Source organism: Stomoxys calcitrans, chromosome 1 (assembly GCF_963082655.1).
Source record: "Stomoxys calcitrans chromosome 1, idStoCalc2.1, whole genome shotgun sequence".
NCBI lineage: Eukaryota > Metazoa > Arthropoda > Insecta > Diptera > Muscidae > Stomoxys > Stomoxys calcitrans.
In genome coordinates, this window is record NC_081552.1 from 139,733,318 (window position 1) to 139,759,315 (window position 25,998).

The 25,998-nt window shown below is 37.8% G+C and overlaps 1 protein-coding gene across 1 annotated transcript in view; it reads left to right on the plus strand.

Annotated features, from left to right (window-relative positions):
• The window catches only part of LOC131997022 (uncharacterized), a 123,606-nt gene that overhangs the window by 31,333 nt on the left and 66,275 nt on the right, over window positions 1–25,998 (plus strand). Inside the window, exon 3 of the mRNA XM_059367266.1 lies at window positions 10,339–10,628. Within this exon, the coding sequence (XP_059223249.1) occupies window positions 10,339–10,628 (290 nt within the window). The remainder of the gene's footprint in view (window positions 1–10,338; window positions 10,629–25,998) is intronic.

Below are 25,998 nucleotides of genomic sequence, written 5' to 3' on the forward strand. Positions count from 1 at the left end.
TTCCAAGTCCTAAAGTTTTCCTAATTTATTGGAGATAAAATAAGAAAAGGTGGTAGAGCTAAAAATCAGAAACACAAAGAGATTTCTACATTATTGTATTTGTAAACTTTATTCTTTCTTTGTCAACTAATTGATGTCAAATGACTTGGCGGCTAGCGTGAGTGTAATATAAAGCTTGCTCTCATATATAAAAGTCAGCTGTCTAACACTTAACACTTTTCCTCACTTAAGTTCGTGTTTCCCAGTGAAAATTAAATTTCTTAACATTACTTCAATACATGAGTTCATTCATAAGGGCATTCCTATTATTTATGATAAAATTTTAATAAAAGTGTGACGTTATCAGTGATATTTTTGTATTGGATTGCCTAAAAAGTAACTGCGGATTTTTTAAAAGAAAGTAAATGCATTTTTAATAAAACTTAGAATGAACTTTAATCAAATATATAATTGCCATTTTGTTCGATAACCTTTTGCCATCTTCCTGGCAAATTTAGTATTCCACGCTCATAGAACTTCTGGCCTTTATCTGCAAAAAACTGAACATAGTGTGATTTTATAGCGTCATCATTGCCGAACGTTTTACCATTTAAGGAGTTCTGCAAAGATCGAAATAAATGGTAGTCTGATGGTGCAAGGTCAGGGCTATATAGTGGATGCATCAAAAGTTCCCAGCCAAGCTCACTCAGTTTTTGGCGAGTGACCAAAGATGTGCGCGGTCTAGCGTTGTCCTGGTGGAATATGACACCTTTACGATTGACCAATTCTGGTCGCTTCTCCTTGATGGCTGTATTCAATTTGTCCAATTGTTGACAGTAAACATCCGAATTAATCGTTTGGTTCCTTGGAAGCAGCTCAAAATATACCACACCCTTCCAATCCCACCAAACAGACAGCATAACCTTCTTTTGGTGGATATCAGCCTTTGAAGTGGTTTGAGCTGGTTCACCATGCTTGGACGATGATCGTTTTCGACTAACGTTGTTGTAAACAATCCATTTTTCATCTCCAGTTATGATTCGTTTTAAAAACGGATCGAATTCATTGCGTTTAAGGTGCATATCACAAGTGTTGATTCGGTTTGTTAAATGAATTTCTTTCAATACATGTGGTACCCATATTAAAATTAACGCCAAACAAACAAATGTAAACAAAATTTCGCGCACTTTTTTCTAAAGTACGCTAAAAGTAACAGCTTATAACTGACAGAAGAAAGAATGCAATTACAGAGTCACAAGCCGTTGAAAAAACTTGTCAACGCCGGCTTTATTACTACTTTATTACCGACAATTACTTTTTGGGCAACCCAATAGTTTTTAAAAAAGTTGTCGTGAAAAATATAACTATTTCACTGTGAAACACATACTTTATATTCACCTTTTTATAAACATGCAATTTAGCTCGTCGAATTTCATTAAGATTTTCGTACATAAAACATAAAAAAAATTATTCGTAAGTCTTTTCAAAACAAGTAAAAAGGCGTTAAGTTCGGCCGTGCCTTTGGATACCCACCACCTCGGGTATATATGTAAACCACCTTTTGTCAAAATCCGGTGAAAAATGGATACCTTATGCCCCATAGTAACTATATTGAAATATGTTACGATTTGGACCAAATACTAATAAGTAGAACTCATTGTTCAATTCAATAAAAATAAACCGATCTGAACCATATACGACACGGATGTCGAAAAGCCTAACATGTCGAAGAGCCTTACACAACTCACTGTCTAAAATTTCGGCGAAATCGGATTACAAATACGCCTTTAATGGCCCCAAAACCTTAAATCGGGAGATCGGTCTATATGGCAGCTATATCCAAATCTGGACCGATCTGATTCAAATTGAAGGAGAATGTCGAAGGACCCAACACAACTCACTGTCCCAAAATTTTGGCGACATCGGACAATAAATGTTCCTTTTATGGGCCCAAAACCTATAATCAATTTCAACAAAATCGGATAATAAATGTGGCTTTTATGGGCCTAAGAACCTAAATCGGCATATCGGTCTATATGGCAGCTATATCCAAATCTGGACCAAAATGAGGAAGGATGTCGGAGGGCCTAATGCACTTCACTGTCCTAAATTTCAACAAAATCGGATAATAAATGTGGCTTTTATGGGCCTAAGACCCAGAATCGTCGGATCGGTCTATAGGGGGGCCATATGAAGATATAGTCCGATATAGCCCATCTTCGAACTTAACCTGCTTATGGACAAAAAAGAATCTGTGAAAAATGTCAGCTTAATATCTCTATTTTTAAAGACTGTAGTGTGATTTCAACAGACAGACGGACGGACGTGGCTAGATCGTCTTAGATTTTACCCTGATCAAGATATTTCGATGTGTTGCAATCGGAATGACAAAATGAGTATACCCCCATCCTTCGGTAGTGGGTACAAAAAATTGTTCTTGGAAGAAAGTTAAAAAATAAATTTTAAAATGTTATAAAAAATATTTTAATGTGCTCAAACAACAAATTTCTAATAGAACTTTCGTCCCTTAATCACTATGAGCTCAATTGATAGCCTTAAAAACTGTATAGTGAATTATGGAATACCAAGAAAAAACAAGTAAAAGCGTGCTAAGTTCGGCCGGGCCGAATCTTATATACCCTCCACCATGGATCGCATTTGTCGAGTTCTCTTCCCGGCGTCTCTTCTTAGGCAAAAAAAGGATATAAGAAAAGATTTGCTCTGCTATTAGAGCGATATCAAGATATGGTCCGGTTTGGACCACAATTAAATTAAATGTTGGAGACCTGTGTAAAATTTCACCCAATTCGAATAAGAATTGCGCCCTTTGGGGGATCAATAAGTAAAATAAAGAGATCGATTTATATGGACGCTGTATCGGCCTATTGACCGATTCAGACCATAATAAACACATATGTTGATGGTCATGAGAGAATCCGTCGCACAAAATTTCAGGCAAATCGGATAATAATTACGCCCTCTGGAGGCTCAAGAATTCAAGATCCCAGATCGGTTTATATGGCAGCTATATCAGGTTATGAACCGATTTGAACCTTATTTGACACAGTTGTTGAAAGTAAGAATAAAGTAAGTCATGCAAAATTTCAGCCAAATCGGACAGCAATTGCGCCGTCTAGAAGCTCAAGAATTCAAGTCCCCAGATCTGTTTATATGACAGCTACATCAGGTTATTAACCGATTTCAACCATACTTGGCACAGTTGTTGAGTATTATAACAAAATACTTCGTGCAAAAATTTATTCAAATCGGATAAGAATTGAGCCCTCTAGAGGCTCAAGAAGTCATGATCCAAGATCGGTTTATATGGCAGCTATATCAGGTTATGGACCGATTTGAACCATACTTGGCAAAGTTGTTGGATATCATAACAAAACACGTCGTGCAAAATTTCATTACAATCGGATAAGAATTGCACACTCTAGAGGCTCAAGAAGTCAAGACCCATCGGTTTATATGGCAGCTATATCAGGTTATGGACCGATTTGAACCATACTTGGCACAACTGTTGGATATCATAACAAAACCCGTCGTGCAATATTTCATTTGAGAGTAGAGTACGAACTTTACCCTAAGTGTCGGGGGGTCCCACCCCAGAAAACACCACCCAAGAGGACACTTCAACCGCTGTGAGTAATATGGGTATCAAAGGTATTTAAACGTAGAATACAAATCTGAGACAAAAATTTATTCCTTGGTGTCAGAGGGCAACGCCAAAATGTCACGTAGGATGACCGAGAATATATTGTACTCAAATGAAAGGACGTGTCAGGGGGCAACCCCCCTCCCCCTATCCTACCAAAAAAAAGGAATTAAAAATAATATATGAATAATATGAAATAGTAAATGGAGGCCTATTAGGAAAGAATAGAACAGATATAAAAGGTCTTTGGTAATAGAGTACACTTTTTACCCTCAAATTAAGATGGAAACAAGAGGACCTGCGGATCTTTAAGAATGTAGTATCCCAAGTGGTCGCTTTGAAATCTGATTTTGAATGTAGATAACCAATACAAAAAAATTAATTAGTGTGAATCTGAACGAGACCCGTAGCCCTGAATACCTTGATAGCGTCCTTCAAAATGCTTGACATTATGGGGCTCAAACAAAATCGTTCTCTAGCACGATGCTGATATTACTTCAGGGTCCGCCTCTAAACTCCCTTCAAACCGGTAATGATTGTCTACTATGGCAATAAATAATAGTTATTTGATATCCAATTTTGAGGCCAAATGTGTTGGGTTCGTGCCAATCTATGAACTCCACCCAAACCAATGGCAATTGGGGCTCAAATTAAAGAAATTTGTGAGAAGAGCACTATGTTGATATTTATTTTTCAGGGCTAAGTACGGGCTATTGCTGACAACTTTGCCATGTAAAACTTCTCTCCAATGAGGTGTCGCACTGCGGTACGCCGTTCGGACTCGGCTATAAAAAGGAGGCCCACCCCTTCCCCAAAAACCCCCCAAACATGACTTATTTACTGACCATGGCAATATGGGACTTAAATGAAAGGTATTTGAGTGTAGAACACGATTCTCATGTCCAAATGTGGGACCAAGTATTTGGGAGCCGTCCCTCCCCAAAACCATCCCCAAAAAAGGACATAATTACCGACCATGGCAATATGGGACTCAAATGAAAGGTATTTGCGAGTAGAAGACGAATCTGATATCCAAATATAGGACCACGTTTCTGGGGGTCCACCCCTTCCCCAAAACACCCCCCAAACAGGACTTATTTGCTGACCATGGGAATATGGGGCTTATATAAAAGGAATTTGAATGCAGAATACGAATATGATATCCAAATATGGGACCAAGTGTTTGAGGGGCCGCCTCTCACCAAAAAACATCCCCAAAGGTGACAAATTTACGACCATAGCAATGTGGGGCACAAATGAAAGGTCTTTTGGAGTTGATATCAATACTCGGGAAAAACGTCTATAGGGCCACCCCACCCCCACAACACCAAACAAATAGGAAGTATTTTCTGACTACTGCAATATGAGGCTCAAATAAGAGGGTTTCTAAAGTACCATGCTACAACCACGTTTCTGGTGGTCAACCCCTTTCCCAAAACACCCCCCAAACTGGACTTATTTACTGACCATGGGAATATGGGGATTAATTAAAAGGTATTTGCATGTAAAATTCGAATCTGATATCCAAATATGGGACCAATTGTTTGGGGGACCGCCTCTCCCCAGAAACATCCCCAAAATGGGATAAATTTACAACCATAGCAATATGGGGCTCAAATGAAAGGTCTTTGAGAGTAAAGAATGAATCTGATATCAATATTCGGGAAAAGTGTCTATGGGACCACCCCACCCCCACACCCAAATAAGAAGTATTTTCTGACTATTGCAATATGAGGCTCAAATAAGAGTTTTTAGAGTAGAACACGAATCCGATATATATTTTCGAGGCCAACTCACTGAGTGGCCGCCCATCCCCCAAAACACCCCCAAACAAATCATGTTTGCCGACTATGGAAATATGGGGCTCAAATTAAAGGTATTTGGGAGTAGACCACGTATCTGATATCAACATTAGGAACCAACTGTCTAGGGGACGTCCCACCACCATAAGAACCCCCAAAATGGGACATATTTGCTCACCAAGACAAGGGAGTGGAACTAAATATTTATAGTTTTTGGGGCCAATATCCCAAACCACACATAAAGGGTGATTTTTTTGAGGTTAGGATTTTCATGCATTAGTATTTGACAGATCACGTAGGATTTCAGACATGGTGTCAAAGAGAAAGATGCTCAGTATGCTTTGACATTTCATCATGAATAGACTTACTAACGAGCAACGCTTGCAAATCATTGAATTTTATTACCAAAATCAGTGTTCGGTTCGAAATGTGTTCAAATTTTGACAAATTTTGTTCAGCGATGAGGCTCATTTCTGGTTGAATGGCTACGTAAATAAGCAAAATTGCCGCATTTGGAGTGAAGAGCAACCAGAAGCCGTTCAAGAACTGCCCATGCATCCCGAAAAATGCACTGTTTGGTGTGGTTTGTACGCTGGTGGAATCATTGGACCGTATTTTTTCAAAGATGCTGTTGGACGCAACGTTACGGTGAATGAACACATTTCGAACCGAACACTGATTTTGGTAATAAAATTCAATGATTTGCAAGCGTTGCTCGTTAGTAAGTCTATTCATGATGAAATGTCAAAGCATACTGAGCATCTTTCTCTTTGACACCATGTCTGAAATCCCACGTGATCTGTCAAATACTAATGCATGAAAATCCTAACCTCAAAAAAATCACCCTTTATATGCAGACTTTTGCAATGAGGAGTTTAAATGAGATTAGAAAACGAATTTGATATCCAATTTTGAGGGCAATGGCAATATGGGGTTCAAATAAATGATATATAGACATATGAGAGTAGAGCACGTTGCTGATATATTTTCCAGGCTTAGTGTTTGGGGGACCACCCCAATCCCCAAAACACCCGTAAATCGGTGATGTTTACCGACCATGTTAATGTGGAGCTTAAATGAAAGGTATTGGGGGTAGAGTAAAATACTCCACAAACAGCAATTTTTTACTGACCATGGCAAATGGGCCTCAAATAAAGGTATTTGGGAGAAGAATACGAATTTGATATCCAAATGTAGGACCATGCATTTAGGCCATCACCCCTTCCCCAAAACACCCCCCAAAGGGTAAAGAATTTTCGACCATGCCAATATGTGGCTTAAATGAAAGGTATTTGAGATTAGAAAACGAATTTGATAACCTAGTTTGGGGACGCCTCATGGTGAAAACTCCCCAAAACCAATGGCAATATGGGGTTTAAATAAATGCTTTGTGGAAGAAGAGCACGATGCTGATATTTTTTCTGGGCCAAGTGTCTGGGACCCTCACCCCTGAAAATACCGCTAAATCAGATATCACGAGAAAATTGGGCTGAAATAAAATATTTTTAGAATAGAGTACACCTTACATCCAAACCCATATGGGATTCAGATAAAGGCACTTACATTGTTAAACTGTTGGTCAAGCGATATACTATTTCCGTAGCATGGTATTTCACTAAAAGCTCTTTAATTGTCGAAAATAAATATTCGAAGGAAAATTTTGTTCCATATTAAGTAAAAGAAGGTAAGTATATAAGTATATATATATATATATATATATATATATATATATATATATATATATATATATATATATATATATATATATATATATATATATATATATATATATATATATATATATATATATATATATATATATATATATATATATATATATATATATATATATATATATATATATTGGATATCCAACTGTGGGGCGAAGTTTCTGGCGGTCTAACCCTTATTTACTGGCCATACTAAAAGGTATTTGAGTGTAGAATACGAATCTAATATCTTAATGTGTGACCCTCTCCAAACGCCCTCCAAAGAGGACAAAGGTCTTCGGAATAAAGCACGAGTCTCATATCAATATTCGGGAAAAAGTGTCAAGGGGGTCACCCACTCCCATGACACAACCGAAGTAGGACCTATTTGCTGACTATTGCAATATGGGGCTCAAATAACAGAGATATTGTATATTTTCTGGGCCAAGTCACTAAGTGGCTGCCCCATCTAGCGAAACACCTCCCAAACCGACTATGGAAATATGGGACTCAAATGAAAGGTATTTGGGAGTAGACCACGAATATAGCATCGAGGCCAACTGTCCAAACCCATAACAGCCCCCCAACCAGGACGTATTTGCACACCATAACAATTTTAGTCTTAAAGAGAGTGGAACTCAATACTGATAGTTTTTGGGGCCCATACCTCAAACGGAACATATTAGCTGACCTTTGCAGTAAGGGGTTTAAATGAAAGGTGTTTGAGATTAGAAAACGAATTTGATATGCAATTTTGAGCCCAATGGGAATATGGGGTTCAAATAAATGATATTTGAGAGTAAAGCACGATGTTGATATATTTTCAGGGTTAAGTATTTGGGGGACCACTCCACTCCCCAAAACACCCCTACATCGGGCATATGTCTATGTGGGGCTCAATTGAAAGTTATTGGGGTGTAGAGCACGAAATTGATACCTATTTTCAGGTCCAGTTTTTTGGGGGTCTACCTCTTTCCCAATATACCCCACAAGCAGCAATTATTTACTGACCATCGCAATATGGGGCTTAAATAAAGGCATTTGGAAGGAGAATACAAATCTGATATCCAAATGTGGGACTTTGTATTTGTCCCATTTGTATTTGAGATTAGAAAACGAATTTGATAACCAATTTTGGTTTTTAGGTAGTAGAGCACGAAGTTGAATCCCACTTTCGGGACCAATTTTCGGGGGTCAACTCCTTACCCAAAACACCCCACAAACAGCCTTTAATTAATAACCATCGCAATATGGAGCTCAAATAAAGGTTTGGTGGTAGAATACGAATCTTATATCCAAATGCGGAACTGCGTTTTTATGGCACCCTTCCCCAAAACACGCCCCAAAAGGGTAAACATTTACAGACCATATCAATTTATGGCTCAAATTTGAGATTAGTAAACGAATTTGATAACCAATTTTGAGGCCAAATGTTTAGGGGACGCCTCATCCTATAAACTCCCCTTAAACCAATTGCAAGGTGGAGTTAAAATAAATAAATTTGAGAGAAACTCACGATGCTGAAAATTTTTTCAGGGTCAAGTGTCCGAGGGACCACCATACCCCCGAAAACAGTCCTAAATCGGTCATTATGAGAATATAGGGCTCAAATAAAATATTTTAAGAGTGAGTATATCTACCATCTAACCTTTAATGACAAGCGAATTCATAGACCAATAAAGATCATATGGGATTCAGATAAAGGCATTTATATTGTTGTACTGTTAGTCAAGGGATGCACATTTACTATTTTCGCAGCATGATATTCACTAAAAGCTCTTTAATTGTCCAAAATAAATATTTAAAAGATAACTTTGTTCCATATAAAGTAAAAGAAGACGCAGCGGAGCGGGCCTGGTTCAGCTAGTATATTATAAAAAGCGTTCCAACTGGCCAAAATAAGGTACAAACCTCGCTAAAATGAGCCTTTTTAGTAGCAGTTTCTCGCACGTTCATAGCTAGGATGTAGAAACGTTTTGCAGTTTGTTAATAGACATGTGGGGCTACTTGATATGGTTACGAACTTAGGAATCGGTGATGTATGATTTGAGAAAATTTGAGGAAAAAAAATGTTTTCTAAAATTTGTAAATTTTGGGACGGCAGCATTAATTGTGCCTACATTTAGTTCTCTTTAACACATATGCAAAAATAACACCTACCAGAAAAAAGTTATGAAGGAAAAAATGATGTTATTTTTTCCAAAAAACAAAATTTTGATTTTTTTTCGCAAATTTTGATTCTAATGCGAATAACTTTAAATACGAGGGAAAATTTGCACAATATTTTTTTAATTCCCGTAGAATTTTGTAGCCTTTCTAGCGATGTCAAAAAATTTTCGATCGGTTTAAAGGCAATCTCACAATCAGAAATACTCAAGATACCTTAACAAAAATGTTCAAAAAAACCCCATCGTTGTAAGTCCAATAACTTATAAGCCGTTAGAGATTTACTGGACATTTCCACATGTTTTGTAGCGTTTTACGAGTTCTATTTTTAAAAAAAATATTTTTAAAAAAAATAGAATCAAGCCAATCGGTCCATAAATGACTGTTTGGCAAGCAATACTAAATTTAAGTTGACGTTGCCAACTTTCAAGCCCCATGGATCAGCCTTTGGACCCACTAGCGTCCCCAAATACTTATTGGAAAACACCTCACCATTAACTATGTAAAGTTTCGTGGACATATCTTTAGTCCAAGAATTATATATCCCTGATTTGTTTGTCTTTGTCTTCTGTCGGGGCATGGGAGCAAATAAAGCTGATGTTGAAGAATTTGTCCTTTATGCGGATTGTGGCGGGCCTCTTATCCTTCGGTGTAAACCTAGTGACGAGGTGTTTCATTCGCGGACGAACCACAAATCCACAGCCAAATTCATGACAGCTATAATGTAGGGCGTCACCTCTCGGTGTTGTTGTGAGGCCCTTCCCGAGTCATCGTACTTCCTGTAGGTAGTACTGTCTGCCCAGCATTTCTTCATTACATCGTATACTGCACCCTATCTATAAAGAGCGCGGACATCCCACGTACAGATTCGCACATTACGGCCTTAAAACGCTTGCGAGGGTCGTCAACATAGGGAGGATATATTTTTAATCTTTTTCGTTTTTTCATAGTAATTTTTTAAATTTTCCGGGTGATGGGCTACTAACCCGACGCCACAACCTATATTTTTATTGTTCTACAGGCGATCTCGTGGCACATTTTAGCTCACTACCCTTAACGGATGTTAAAGGTACCTACCCAGGTGACATCGCCACGAGGTTTGTGTCGACATTCGAGATGAAGGAAGACCAAATTAAGCCTGGATTTTGCCAAGTCAAAACCAATCATAGCCGTTGCTTAGTTTTCAACATCCCCATGTCACAGACACAGATAACATATGTATACCATGGTGGCAATTGTAGTCGTGTGGAAATAAAATCTATCACTACAAAGAAAAACACATGCGATGGAAAAGATCAGCCAGTGTTAAAGGTAAGTGTCGCACTTACATCGTAATACTTTCTCGTGGTATATCTTATATATAAAAAACAATTTGTGTTTGTTTGTAGGTTCGTTGTTTGTTTGTTTGTTTGTGTGTTCCTGATAGACTCAGAAACGGCTGAACCGATTTTCTTGAAATTTTCACTGATGGTGCATAATGATCCCGTGGTGAAAACAGGGTACTACATTTTTCGATATCTGAAGAGGGAGCGGAACCTCCCCCTTAACATAATTTTCAGAAACGCCAGATTTCGGAGATGGGTGGTGCGATTTAAGCGAAATTTTATATGCTCTCTTATAGTAACATACAAACAAAAATTTGGTACTCAAATTTTGAATGGGGTACCTAGGGGGACGAATCTGATATATATTTTCAAAGCCAAGTCACTGAGTGGCAGCCCCATCCCCCAAAACACTCCCCAAACCGGACATGTTTGCCGACTATGGAAAAATCGAGCTCAAATGAAGGGTATTTAGGAGTGGACCATGAATCAACATTCGGGACCAACTGTCTAGGGGACGTCTCACCACCATAACAACGTCCAAGTAGGACGTATTTGCTCACCAAGACAATTTGGGCCTTTAAGACAGTGGAGCCCGATATTGATAGTTTCTAGGGCCCATACCCCAAACCGTACAAATTTGCTGGCTTTTTCAATAAGGGTTTAAGTGAATGGTATTTGAGAATTGAAAACGAATTTGATATCCAATTTTGAAGCCAATGGCAATATGGGGCTCAAATATATGAGAATAGAGCACGTTGCTGATATATTTTCAGGGCTTAGTGTTTGGGGGATCAACCCACTCCTAAAACACCCTTAAATCCGGCATATTTACCGACCATGTCAATGTGGGGCTTAAAAGAAAGGAATTGGGGTGTAGACCAAGAATTGATGCCCACTTTCAGGACCAATTTTCTGTTCACCTCTTCCCCAAAACACCACCCAAAAATTTAACATTTTTCGACCATGCCAATATGTGGCTCAAATGAAAGGTATTTGAGATTAGAAAACGAATTTGATAACCAATCTTGGGACCATGTGTCTGGTGGACGCCTCATCCTGTAAACTCCCATCAAAACCAATTGCAAAATGAATTTGAATAAATGGTATTTGAGAGAAGAGCAGGATGCTAACATTTTTCGGGGCCAAGTGTCTGGGAGACCATCTCACCCCCGAGAAAACACCCTTAAATCAGACATCATGAGAATATCGGGCTGAAATAAAGTATTTTAAGAATGGAGCCGGACCGGTTTAGTTTGCTATAAAGTACGACCTAACTTGTATGGCCCTTGAAACCTCCACACCTTATATGACTGCGTAAGTCCCCTAACCAAGGACGAAACACCGTGGTTGGTGTGTTGTGGTATCTGGCTTTCCTTTTACGTTACAAAAAAATTTTCGATGATTGAACTCGTCTCGAAAGAGAAACGAGCTAAAAATGATGAAATGAATGATCATCTCCCCAACAAGCAAAAACACTGATTTGTTTAGTTTCAAATAATTACTTCAAATTCAAAACCATTTAGTGACATGAGTTCGGGATACTAAAATCGGGGTTTCTGGGTCTTTAAAATCTCAGATTTTTAGTATTGTCAATAATTATTTTATTGCTCCTATATTGATAATTCTTTACCAACCAACAAAACATTTTATTTAAGGACTATTTTTTAATAAATTTTTCTTAGAGATAAATTCAATGAAAATGTATTGATATTTTATTTAGAAAATCTCGAAAATTTTTTCATTGAATTTTGTATTTTAGAGAAATTTCATTTATTTTTGTCTTTTCAAAAGTTTTATTGAAATTTTGTCGTAAGAAAAACGTTTCGATGATGTGTCTCAAGAAAAAATTTAATTAAAATTTGGAAAAAAATTGGAAAAAAATATAAATAAATTTTGAAGTTTAAAGGAAATTTAGAAACAATTTCATTGAAATTTAAAAAAAATATTGTATTTTGAAAATTACGTATTTAAGAAAGAATGATTTCGAGGTCTCCGGGCCTGCGCAAAAAGTTGCTCAGATAAAAATAATTTTGAAAAACAACAACTTTTGTCGCAAAACCAACGACGAAACTTTTTAATTTTCATGCAACAAGGACCCAAGGTACAAATTTGTTGCTGAAAGGCGCTCGTCTTGCAAGCCAACATACGACAACAACAACAATATTATTCAAAAGCAAAACAAAAAGCTATTTTACACCGAAAAAAATAAATCGCAGAAAAAACCAACTACCAAATTTGTATGTGAAACTTAAAATTCTCCACGAATTTTAGCATTTAATTGAAGACAAGATTGTTGAAGAGAACAGTTGCACACCCTTCTAAGTATATATTGCAAAGACAATGTACCCACAAAGGGCACAGTAGTCGGCATTGATGTCGTTGGCACTTTAACATAAGGGGTGCTTAATTATGAAATGTGTTACCACCATATTGCCGACAAATACTAGTTGATATATGCATATATTTATATTATACTTTGTATATCATACCTGTGCCTGGCATGAGCACACAAGTTGACATCCACTTGCAATTGCGAGTACATGGCCTTATTTTGCTGTGCGCTCTCTTTGTTGGAGTTTTATATTCATGGATATGAGTGCGCGTGTTATACATTCCAAAACGAATGGTTGGAACCTCCTCCACTCCACCAAACTACACAAGTTCGCAACAGGGCTGGAAAAGTCTGTGCTATAGTACTTTTAATGCCCGTGGAGTAGTAGCACCCCTCTACTGATAAAGCACAAAAATGTACGAATATAGTTGAATTTAAATCAATTTGTTTGTATAAACAACATTTGCGCTAAAACAACAGAAAATCTGCTGAAAATTATTGTTTGAAAGATTAGCCACTGAAACGTTTCCCTTCAAACACTAGGAAAAGTTCTATTTGCAAAGCACGCTCAAAGAAACGGGAACCCCAAATGAATGGAAATTTAAATAAATAAAATAAAATTTACCATGATTTGGCGCTACAGATTTTTTGTCTCGTTTGGTATACACAATTTCTTATTTATTAGATATATGCGAGTGACCTAAAATCTATCTGAAAATTTCAAGATGTTGGGATATCTGAACACAATTTCAGCATGTTTTGAACATAATTATAAGGAAATTTCTTTTGCGTTTTAATGCCAATTTCATACAAAACTTGTCCTATAAATGACATATTTGGAAATAGTGATGTATTTCCGAAACACTCTTTTCTTTTTACTGTTTTATGAAAATTAATTGCAACGTGTCAGGTATAAGGAGAATAAATAACAGTAAGGTTTTATTAGCACTAGGTAGTAGAAATAACTTGTTCCCATGAAAACGTTACCCAAAGCTTTTATATTATTTAAATATTTATTGTTTAATTAAAATATTTAATTATTTAAAATATTTATTGTTTAATTTGCAAATATGTATTTATTTCACTTGTACAATTTTCACAAAATCAAAAAAGTAAACTTTGATTAAAAGTAAACTTTTAATTAATGATCACTAACTTTTTTAGTTTTAGTGAAGCTGAAAATACAAATTTAATTGTTTGATAATACTTGCATATCGTTTTTATTCGCATTTCTAAATGAATTATCCAAAACGTTTATCTATATATATTACTAGCTGCCCGGCCCCGCTTCGCTGCGCCTTCTTTTACTTTATACGGAACAAAAGTTTCCTTGGAATATTTATTTTCGACAATAAAGATCTCTTAGTGAAATACCATGCAAATTTGACCAACAGTTCAACAATATAAGTGCCTTTATCTGAATCCCACATGATCTTTATTGGTCAACAAATTTAAGTTTGGATGTAAGGTGTACTCCATTCTAAAAATACTTCATTTCAGCACGATATTCTCATGATGTCTGATTTAGTGGTGTTTTCGGGGGAGAGGTGGTCCCCCAGATAGATATCAGCATCGTGCTCTTCTCTCAAATATTTACAATTTATTTAAACCCCATATTGCTATTGGTTAAGAGGAGTTTACAGGATGAGGCGTCACCTAAACACATGGCCCAAAAATAGGTTATCAAATTCGTTTTCTAATCTCAAAAACCTTTCATTTGAGCCACATATTGGTATGGTCAAAAATTTTTTTCCTTTTGGGGTGTTTTGGGAAAGGGGTGATGCCCTAAATACATGGTCCTAAATTTGGATATCAAATTCGTATTCTACTTCCAAATACCTTTATTTGAGCCCATATTGCGATGGTCACTAAAAAATTGCTGTTTGTGGGGTATTTTGGGAAAGGGGTAGACCCCCAAAAAATTGGTCTGAAAATGGGTATCAATTCTTGCTCTACCCCCCAATTCCTTTCATTTAAGCTCCACATTGACATGATGTGGTATTTAAGATTAGAAATCGAATTTGATAACCTATTTTGGGCCATGTGTTTGGGGGACGCCTCAACTTGTAAACTCCCTAAACCAATGGCAATATGGGGTTTAAATAAATGGGATTTGAAATAAGAGCACGATGCTGATATTTTTTTAATGGTCAAGTGCCTGGAGGACCACCTCACTCCCGAAAACACCGCTAAATCATTTATCATGAGAGTAGCGGGCTGAAATAAAGTATTTTAAGAATGGAGTACACCTTACATCCAAACTTAAATTCGTAGACTAATAAAGGTCATATGGGATTTGGACAAAGGCACTTATATTGTTAAACAATTAGTCAAGCGATATACTATTTTCGTAGCATGGTATTTCGCTAAAAGCTAATTGTCGAAAATAAATATTCCAAGGAAACTTTTGTTCCACATAAAGTAAAAGAAGGCGTTGCGGAGCGGGCCTGGGTCAGCTAGTATATATATAAAATGAATTTGTGTTTGTTTGTTTGAGACTCAAAAACGGCTGATCCGATTTTTTTCAAATTTTCACAGATTGTGGGGAATGATCCGAAAGGAGCAATAGGCTATAAAATTTATTGATATCGGTAGGGGGCGGACCCTCCCCTTTACCCTAAGAGTACGACCCCAAAATAAAAGTGAACCGATCGGGACAATATGGGATTCAAATGAAAGGTATTCAGGAGTAGACTACGAATTTCATATTAAAAATTGGATCCAAGTAACTAGGGTGCCGCCACGACCCCAAAACCCCCTAAAATAGGTTTATTGGACGATAATGACGATATGGGACTCGAATAAAAGGTATTCGGGAGTAGATTACGAAAATGGTCAGGAAGGAGGAAAAGGCTTTTTAGTTTGTTGATTTTGGAAGGGGGCGGACCCTCCTCCGTTACCCCAAAAACACCACTTAAAATCAAAAGTGGACCGATAGGGGAAATATGGATATCACATGAAAGGTATTGGGGAGTAGAATACTAATATGGCATTAAAAATTGGAATCAACAAACAAACATATTGGACGTAAATATCAATATGGGACTCAAATGAAAGGTAATCGGGAATAGACTACGAATATTATAAAAAAATGAGGTCCAAGTAATTGGGAGTCGCCCCACTCTCAAATGGGAATATAATTCGATCCTAGCTAGATGAGCCTCAAATTAAAGGTATTTGTTAGCAGATTACGAATATGACATTAAGCTTTGTGTCCAAGAATTTAGCTTGTGCTTCACCTCCTTAAGTCGCCTCCAATAGTTTATTTGACCCATCAAAACAATAGGGGATCAAGTGGTAATTATTTTAAAGTGAAGTGCGTCATTCAAATTTGTGCTCAAGTGGCAAATGGAGTGAAGCGCCACCCACCAAACTGCTGTATATACCAATTATAACAATATGGGGTTAAATTCAAAGTATAAGGTTGTGGATTGCGAATATGATATCTTTACTCTGCTGATATATCTAGCGGACCACCTCACCCCAATACAGTTGATCAATTATAATGACCTAACAGGACACTGCCGCCATACCGCCAAAGTTATGACATTCTGTGTGATAGGAGCAGTTGCAAACCTTAACATCAAGGTGGCCGTCATCGACAAGGAGCCTTCTTTTCCTAGACAAGTCCAAACGACGTGCTGCTAGGCAATGCTTTCATGTTCAAAAGTTTTACATGGCTTAATTACTAAGAACAGTCGACAGCGCGCCTAATATAAAGACCGGCAAATTAGTTCTTTACCACTGAGAATCGTTTAATATGACAGTTTGAATTGATTTAAATACGAGTTCTATGCGCGGTATCTCTTTTAAGGCAAACAAAGAATATTGAGTAAGAACTGTTATGCTATTGGAGCTATTTCAAGTTATAGTCCGAACCGGACCATAAATGAATGCTGAACATTGTAAAGGGTGATTTTTTTGAGGTTAGGATTTTCATGCATTAGTATTTGACAGATCACGTGGGATTTCAGACATGGTGTCAAAGAGAAAGATGCTCAGTATGCTTTGACATTTCATCATGAATAGACTTACTAACGAGCAACGCTTGCAAATCATTGAATTTTATTACCAAAATCAGTGTTCGGTTCGAAATGTGTTCATTCACCGTAACGTTGCGTCCAACAGCATCTTTGAAAAAATACGGTCCAATGATTCCACCAGCGTACAAACCACACCAAACAGTGCATTTTTCGGGATGCATGGGCAGTTCTTGAACGGCTTCTGGTTGCTCTTCACTCCAAATGCGGCAATTTTGCTTATTTACGTAGCCATTCAACCAGAAATGAGCCTCATCGCTGAACGGTGAATGAACACATTTCGAACCGAACACTGATTTTGGTAATAAAATTCAATGATTTGCAAGCGTTGCTCGTTAGTAAGTCTATTCATGATGAAATGTCAAAGCATACTGAGCATCTTTCTCTTTGACACCATGTCTGAAATCCCACGTGATCTGTCAAATACTAATGCATGAAAATCCTAACCTCAAAAAAATCACCCTTTAGAAGTTATGTAATATTTCAGTTCATTCTGATAAGAATTGCGCCTTGTAGGGGCTCAAGAGCAAAATCGGAAGATCGGTTTATATGGGAGCAGTATCAAGCTATTATTCGATTCAGACCATATTAGACACGTATGTTGTAGGTCATGAGAGAAGCCGATGTCCAAAATTTCTGCCAAATCGGATGAGAATTGCGCCTTCTAGAGGCTCAAGAGTCAAGATCCCAGATCGGTTTTTATGGTAGCTATATCAGTTTAGATACCGATTTGCGCAATACCCAGCACAGTTATTGGAAGTCATAACGGAACTGCTCATGCAAAATTTCAGCCAAATCGGATGAGAATTGCGCGCTCTATTGGCTCAAGAAGTCAAGATCCAAGATAGGTTTATATGAAAGCTATACCAGATTATGAACCGATTTAAATCATACTTAACACAGTTGTTGGAAGTGATACCGAAACACTACGTGCAAAATCTCAGTCTGACGAGAATTGCGCCCTATATTGGGTCAAGAAGTCAAGACCCAAGATCGGTTTATATGGCAGCTATATCAAACCATGGACCGATTAAAGCCATACTAAGCGTAGTTGTTGGAAATGCTACCAAAACAGTACGTGCAAAATTTAAGTTAAATCTAACAAGAATTGCGCCCTCTAGAGGCTCAAGAAGTCAAGACACTAATAAAAAGTTTTTGTGCAAAATTTCAACCGGCTATCTTTAATCCTTCGTAAGTTAGCGTGCTTTCGACAGACAGACGGACGGACGCACAGACGGACGGACATGCCTAGATCGACTTAAAATGACATGACGATCAAGAATATATATACTTTATGGGATCTCAGACGCATATTTCGAGGTGTTACAAACAGAATGACGAAATTAGTATACCCCCATCCTATGGTGGAGGGTATAAAAAGGCTAAAAAATTACTATTCAACAGGTAGTCATATAATCAGTTATAGACAACTAACACATGATGACAAATTTTATAGGCGCTAAGCCGCTCCAAGCGAGTAGCAGCGTAGACGAAGGAAATCTATAGACTCAAAATGTTTAAAATGTCAAATATGTGATTGCGCAAGGAACCGGGGCGGCATGGAACGGAGAACTTTTAACAATAAGTGTTACAGGTAGTTTAAGTTGCTATCTTTGCTATAGACAAAAATTTATTTAGTAGAGTGTGAATATCCAAGTTTGTGTTAAACTGTTAGAGGGCAAGGCTCAACGAACGTACGCAGAATCAGAGCTATTGGAGAGTAGGTTACATTACAGAGGTGACATTTTTATGCATATTGAAAGTGAAAGCTCTGTGGAGCGGGTTTGATTGAAAATTTAGCTCCCAAATAAGAAACATCCTTTTTATAGTCGATCCCAAGTGGCGTGTCGATAAGCACACAGTTTTCTTTCGTTTTGTCACTCGATTCGTACGCCAAGTCAGCTGATTTTATAAATGGAAAATAGCTGCTTACAGTGACTTGGCGAACGAATCGAGTGACAACGAGTAAAAGCGTGAAGAGTTCGGCCGGGCCGAATCTTACATATCCTCTACCATGGATCCAATTTTTCATTTTTTTGCCCGATATCTCTTTATAGGCAAACAAAGGATAATGGATCAAAATTGCAAAGTTATTGGAGCTATTTCAGATTATCGACCGATTCGGGCCATGCTTGATTTGGCTGTTGGAGACCATAATAAATGTCATTGTGCAAAATGCCAGCCAAAATTGGATAAGAATTGATCCCTATAGTGGCTTAAGAATTAAAATCGGGAGATCGGTTCATATGGAAGCTATATCAGGTTATGGACACATTCATACCATATTTGGCACGTATGTGGAAGGTCATAGGAGAAGTCGTAAAAATAATGTTTAGCCAAATCACATAAGAATTGCGCCCTCTAGAGGCTCAAAGATTCAAATTATGAGATCGGTTTATATGGGAGCTATATCAAGTTTTAAACAGGTTTGAACCATACTTAGCACAGATGTTGCAAGCCATAACAAAATATCTTATAGAAAATTTGAGACAAATAGGATAAGAATTTCGGCTTTTAAGGGCTCAAGAGGTCAAGATCCAAAATCGGTTTATATGTCAGCTATATCAAAACATAGACCAATATGAGCCATTTAAAATCGCAACTAACCTGCACTAATATGAAGTATTTGTGCAAAATTCCATGCGCCTAGCCTTACTCCTTCGAGAGTTAGCGTGCTTCCGACAGATGGACGGATCGACATGGCTAAATCGACTTAGAATGTCAAGACGATCAAAAATATACATATATACATTGTTGGGTCTCAGATGAATATTTCGATGCTTTACAAATGGAATGACGAAATTAGATTATAATGGGGGATAAAAAAAGAAAAAACAAATTTAGTGGTCTAAGCCGTAAGTTTTTATACTAAAGTCTTAAATGGATAATGATTATTGTCGCAACTATTATTGAAGGAATATCCAGTGCTCAAAAATTTTTTTTTTGATATTTTTGGCATGGGTAAGCCGAAGAATCTTACCCATGCGCAACGGCGACATCAGATAGGTCGACAGAAGTGGAAATTCGATTGAATTTAAAAATAGGCAAAATGATAACAATGTGATGGGAACCAACAGGGACCATAACCAACAACAAATTCAGCGCCATCTATTGGGAGATAGAAATTATTTGAATAGCCAAAAGCAAACCCGAACAAAGAAAAAAAAGAGAGCGAGAGGTACAGGAGAGTGAGTTCAAAGTTGATTGTATGCTTTTCACTACTGTTTTGACAAGTTGTCTGTCCTTCGAATAAGTAAAATATAGGAACTAACCTTTGACTGTTTTCGGTATTATTTTTTAACCCTCCTACCCTAAACAAGCTTCCACAATAGTCTAAAAGTTCTATTAAAACATGGCCGCAAAATGTATACGTAACATAGTGAATGCAAAGAAGAGTTATTGAAAAGAAAGTTATAATTTATATAGTGTAAAAGGAAGCGTAGCAAAGCGGGCCGGGTTCAGCTAGTCTCATATATAAAAATCAATTTGTGTTTGTTTGTGTGTTCCTTATAGACCCAGAAAGGGCTAAATCATTTTTCTTGAAATTTTTACTAGTCTAAAATACCTTGTATTTGAGCCTCATATTGCAATGGTCAGCAAATACTTCCTATTTGGGTGGTGTTATGGTGTTGGACCCATAGATACTTTTCCCGAATATTGATATCAGATTGGTGCTTAACATCCAAAGATTTGATTTGAGCCCCATAATGATATGGTCGTAAATTTGTCGTCTTTGGGAGATGGGCGGCCCCAAACACTTGGTCCCACATCTGGATATCAGATTCGTATTCTACACTCAAATACCTTTTATTTAAGCCCCATATTGCCATGGTCAGTAAGTAAGTCCTATTTTGGGGGTGCTTTGGGGAAGGGGTGGAGCCCCAGAAACTTGGTCCCACATTTGGATATCACATTTGTATTTTACTCGTAAGTACCTTTCAATTGAGTCCCATATTACCATGGTCGGTAAAAATGTCCGATTTGAGGGTGTTTTGGGGTTTGGGGTGGTCCCCCTAACACTTGGTCCGACAATTGGATATAAGATACGTTTTCTAATCCTAAATACGCTTCATTTGAGTCCCATATTGTCGTGATTGCATAACAAAACATGTCTTGCAAAATTTCATTCCATTCAGATGAGAATTGCGCCGATTGAACCATACTTGGCGGAGGTGTTGGATATCATAACAAAACACGTTCATTCCAATCGGATAAGAATTGCGCACTCTAGAGGCTCAAGAAGTCAAAACCCAAGATCGGTTTACATGGCAGCTATATCAAAACATGGACCGATATGGCCCATTTACAATACCAACTGACCTACACTAATAAGAAGTATTTGTGCAAAATTTCAAGCGGCTAGCTTTACTCCTTCCGAAGTTAGCGTGCTTCGACAGACAGACGGACGGACATGGCTAGATCGACATCAAATATTGCGACGATCAAGAATATATATACTTTATGGGGTCTCAGACGAATATTTCGAGTAGTCACAAACAGAATAACGAAATTAGTCCTATGGTGGAGGGTTTACGTGTTTATTATCAACATACGTGTTTATTATGGTCTGAATCGGTCTATAGCCCGATACAGCTTCCATATAAATTGATCTCTCTATTTTACTTCTTGAGCCCCAAAGGGCGCAATTCTTATTCGAATCGGCTGACATTTTACACAGGTCTCCAACATATAATTTAATTGTGGTTCAAACCGGACCATATCTTGATATCGCTCTAATAGCAGAGCAAATCTTTTCTTATATCCTTTTTAGCCTAAGAAGAGATGCCGGGAAAACAACTTGACAAATGCGATCCATGGTGGAGGGTATATAAGATTCGGCCCGGCCGAACTTAGCACGCTTTTACTTGTTTGATATCTGAAGGGGGGGCGGACCCTCCCCCTTACCAACATTTTCAGAAACGCCCGATCTCGGAGATGGGTGGTGCGATTTAAGCGAAATTTTGTGTGCTCTCATATAGTACCCTAAAACTAAAAATTTTGTATCCAAATTTCGGATGGGGTATCTAGGGGGGTTGCCCCACCCTAAAACCTACCAAACATATATTTAGACCAATCACGACAATATGGGACTCAAATGAAAGGTATTTGCGAGTAGAAAACGAATCTGATATTCATATATGGGACCACGTTTCTGGGGGTCCACCCCTTCCCCAAAACACCCCCCAAACAGGACTTATTTACTAACCATGGGAATATGGGGCTTAAATAAAAGGTATTTGAATGTAGAAGTCGAATCTGATATCAAAATATGGGACCAAGTGTTTGGGGAGCCGACTCTCACCAAAAACATCCCCCAAAGGTGACAAATTTACGACCATAGCAATATGGGGCTCAAATGAAAGGTCTTTGGGAGTAAAGCACGAATTTGATATCAATATTCGGGAAAAGTGTTTATGGGGCCACCCCACCCCCACAACACCGCCCAAATAGGAAGTATTTTCTGACTATTGCAACATGAGGCTCAAATAAATAAGAAGGATTTAGAGTAGAACACTAATTTGTAATTTGTAATTTATTTATTTACACCCGCACAACAAGAATATAAAATTCTTATAATTAAAGTGCGGGTAATATCTCCAACAATTGTACATAGTAAACACTTAAAACTAAGAATCTATAGCTATACAATACATCGCAGATTTTGAATGAATAACTTACGGAAAAAACTAACAATTGTGGCTTTGTAGATTTGAATTTAAAAGAAAAAAAAACAAAAGTGAATTTATCAATTAAAGAGGAATTAGTAGACTTAGTTGATCCGAAAAAAAAGAAATTAAGGTAAGTATAGAAGAATAAAATAAATATATAAATGAGTCTTAACATTCATCAACTTAATGCAGTAAAATGTTTCCAAAGTCTGGTTTTAAATGTTTCCGAGTTACTGAGTAATTGCAGATCGTTAGGAAGAGAATTCCAGAGACGTACAGCGAATATGAACATATGCCATTCAGAAACAAGCCTCCGATACATTTTGGGAATTTTTTTTTTTTAGTAGATCTGGCGAAATCAATAAATCCATACAGATATTGTGGTGCCTGCGTGTAGATCAGTTTATGCAGGAAAGTAAGCGATCTTAGGAACAAAAAGTGCTGTAAGGAGACGCCATACAGAGATAAACAGTATTCAGAGATGGAATCGTGCCGTCTCAAGCCAAATACATAACGAGTAACGCTATTAAAAAAGGTGTTTAACTTACGTCTACTTACCGAGTCGCAATTAGCAAATAACTCACAGCCGTAGAGAATGCTAGGAACAAGATAAGTCTTTGCCAAGAGAGACCTAACCCGCAGCGGAGTAACCGACTGAGTGGCCCAAAGAGCACGCAATTTTGAATATCCCTGACCAACGACACAGTCGATATGATTACTCCAAGTCAGAGTGCTGTTAATAACAACGCCCAAGTTCTTTGCATGAGGAACGATTTCCAATCTAGAGTCGTTAATGAATATACCGACATCACATGAAAAACGAGACAGCCTGTTTCTGATAACCACACACTTGGACTTTACAGGGTTGAGACACAGGCCATTGGCTTTCGCCCACGTGCTGACTCTTGACAGATCATGATTAAGCAGATATGTTTTCAGCAATTTCATCCCTCGGACTGCCGATATATATTTGTACATCGTCAGCGTACATATGTACCTCACAATAAGACAATTGACCCGCCAAGTCGTTACTGTACAATGAAAAGAGAAGAGGACCCAGAATAGATCCCTGAGGAACACCTTTTGAAACAAGCAGAGGTGCCAATAGAGAAGACTTATAACTGACGGACTGAGTCCGGTGTGACAGGTACGACAAAATAAGACGAACGGACGTAGAGGAAAAATTGTAAAGATGTCTCATCTTATCACATAACAAGGAATGATCCACAGTGTCAAATGCCTTAGAATGGTCAAGAAGAACAAGGAAATTTATCTTGTCATTCTCCAAATTGACCCTGATCCTCTCAGTGACCTCTGCCAAGGCAGTTACACAGCTGTGGTAAGGTCGAAATCCGGACTGTCTCACATATAACAAAGAGTTCTCGCTGACAAAAGACGACATTTGCAAATACAACAATTTCTCAAAGACCTTTGACAAGTAACAAAGAATCGCAATTGGTCTATATTCCTTGGAATTTTTAGGCAGTGGGATGACTTTGGCATGTTTCCACGCTAATGGAAAGTAACTCGTGGTCAAAATCCTATTGAAAACATAGGTTACATGAGAAATAATAAGGGGGAGCAAGAGTCTTACAAATCTAGGATCAATGCCATCAGATCCGACAGCGTTAGACTTTACAGTCGCGACGCACTCAAGGACATCGGAGGGACCAATACAGCTGAAGCCAAAACCAGAGTCGTCATCGAGGGAGGGGGGGATATTGAAGCCATAGAAATTGGGATCAACTGGGATCTATGGGACATTAACAAAAGCATCGTTAAGCCCATTGATGTCCAAGTTTGTTGAACATCTATTAGTATCTTTCCCAATTCCTATGTCTCGAATAACCTTCAACGTTCTCTTGGAGCCTATTGCAGAGGTAAAGCGTCTGTAATAGTAGTCTTTCTTGGCTATCTTAATCAACTTATTGACATGGTCTCTTGCTAAGCGAAAGGCATCATGTAACTCAGGCGTCCTGAAACGTCTCCACCTGCGATGCGACATATTCCTCACGTGAATAGCCGAACGAATATCCCGGGAGAACCACAGTTTCGATCTGGAGGACACTTCTCTAGTCTTGAGTGGAACCGCAAGTTCCTGTAGGTCACGGATATTTCTCTGTAGAAAGTCAGTTTGTTCATCGATAGTTTCCATACGAAATATCAGATCCCAGTCGATAAGCACAGCACTCGAAAGCAAAAAATCATGGTCGAGACGGGCAAAGTCTCTATATGAATAAGTTTCCCTAGTCGTGGTGAGCTCAAATTCATAACATAAAAAGATCAAGTCATGGTTCGAAAAACATGAGGCTGACAGTTGGTCGTATAGGAGGACTTTCGAAGTGTCACTAACAAAGTACAGATCGAGAAGCGTGCTAAAGGATGCGGAAAAATGCGTGGGAATTGTTGAATTGACAGGCAAAAGCCCCAAGGAAGACACTTCAAACGTCAAGCCCGTGTCCTGTAAAACATTAGAGTTGAAGTTCCCAGCAACCACAATGTTCGGTCTATAAACGCACCCCACTAGGAGCTTGGTATCGGCAGCAGACACCTCAACAAAAACACACTCAATTGGGCCACCTGGGTTAGACTTTGTACACAACTGAGTATTCAGGTAGTTTCTCACATACAGAGCGGTGCCGCCCCCACGACGTAATCTATCAGCTCTATGCACGCTATATCCTGAGAGATCAATAAACGCATTAGGTGTTGATAGATTCAGCCATGTCTCCGATACACACACTATATCAATATCAGAGTTCTCAAAAATCATCTTGAATTCGTCAAGCTTGTTATTCAGGCTTTGGGCATTAATATGACAGATATTTAATCCCTTAATATATTTTCAAGGCCAACTCACTCAGTGGCCGCCCGTCCCCCAAAACACCCCCCAAGCCGGTCATGTTTGCGGACTATGGAAATATGGGGCTCAAATTAGGGTATTTGGGGGTAGAGTAACAGATATCACAAAATTTAGTAACCTATTTTCACCACAGGGTCATTATGCGCCATCTGTGAAAATTTCAAGAAAATCGGTTCAGCTATTTCTGAGTCTATAAGGAACACACAAACATACAAACAAATATAAATTGATTTTTATATATTGTATAAAATATAATATATATTAACATAAACATAGAAACAATTTAATAAAGAAATAAATAAATAGGTAAAACAATAAATTAATAATGTAAAAAAATTAATTAATGCATGAATAATAGATTTTAATTAATAAATACATAAATAATAGGTTAAGTAACCTCGAAAAAGAAAATTTATGTAAGGAATCCGTGCTGCTTACAAAATACCTAATTC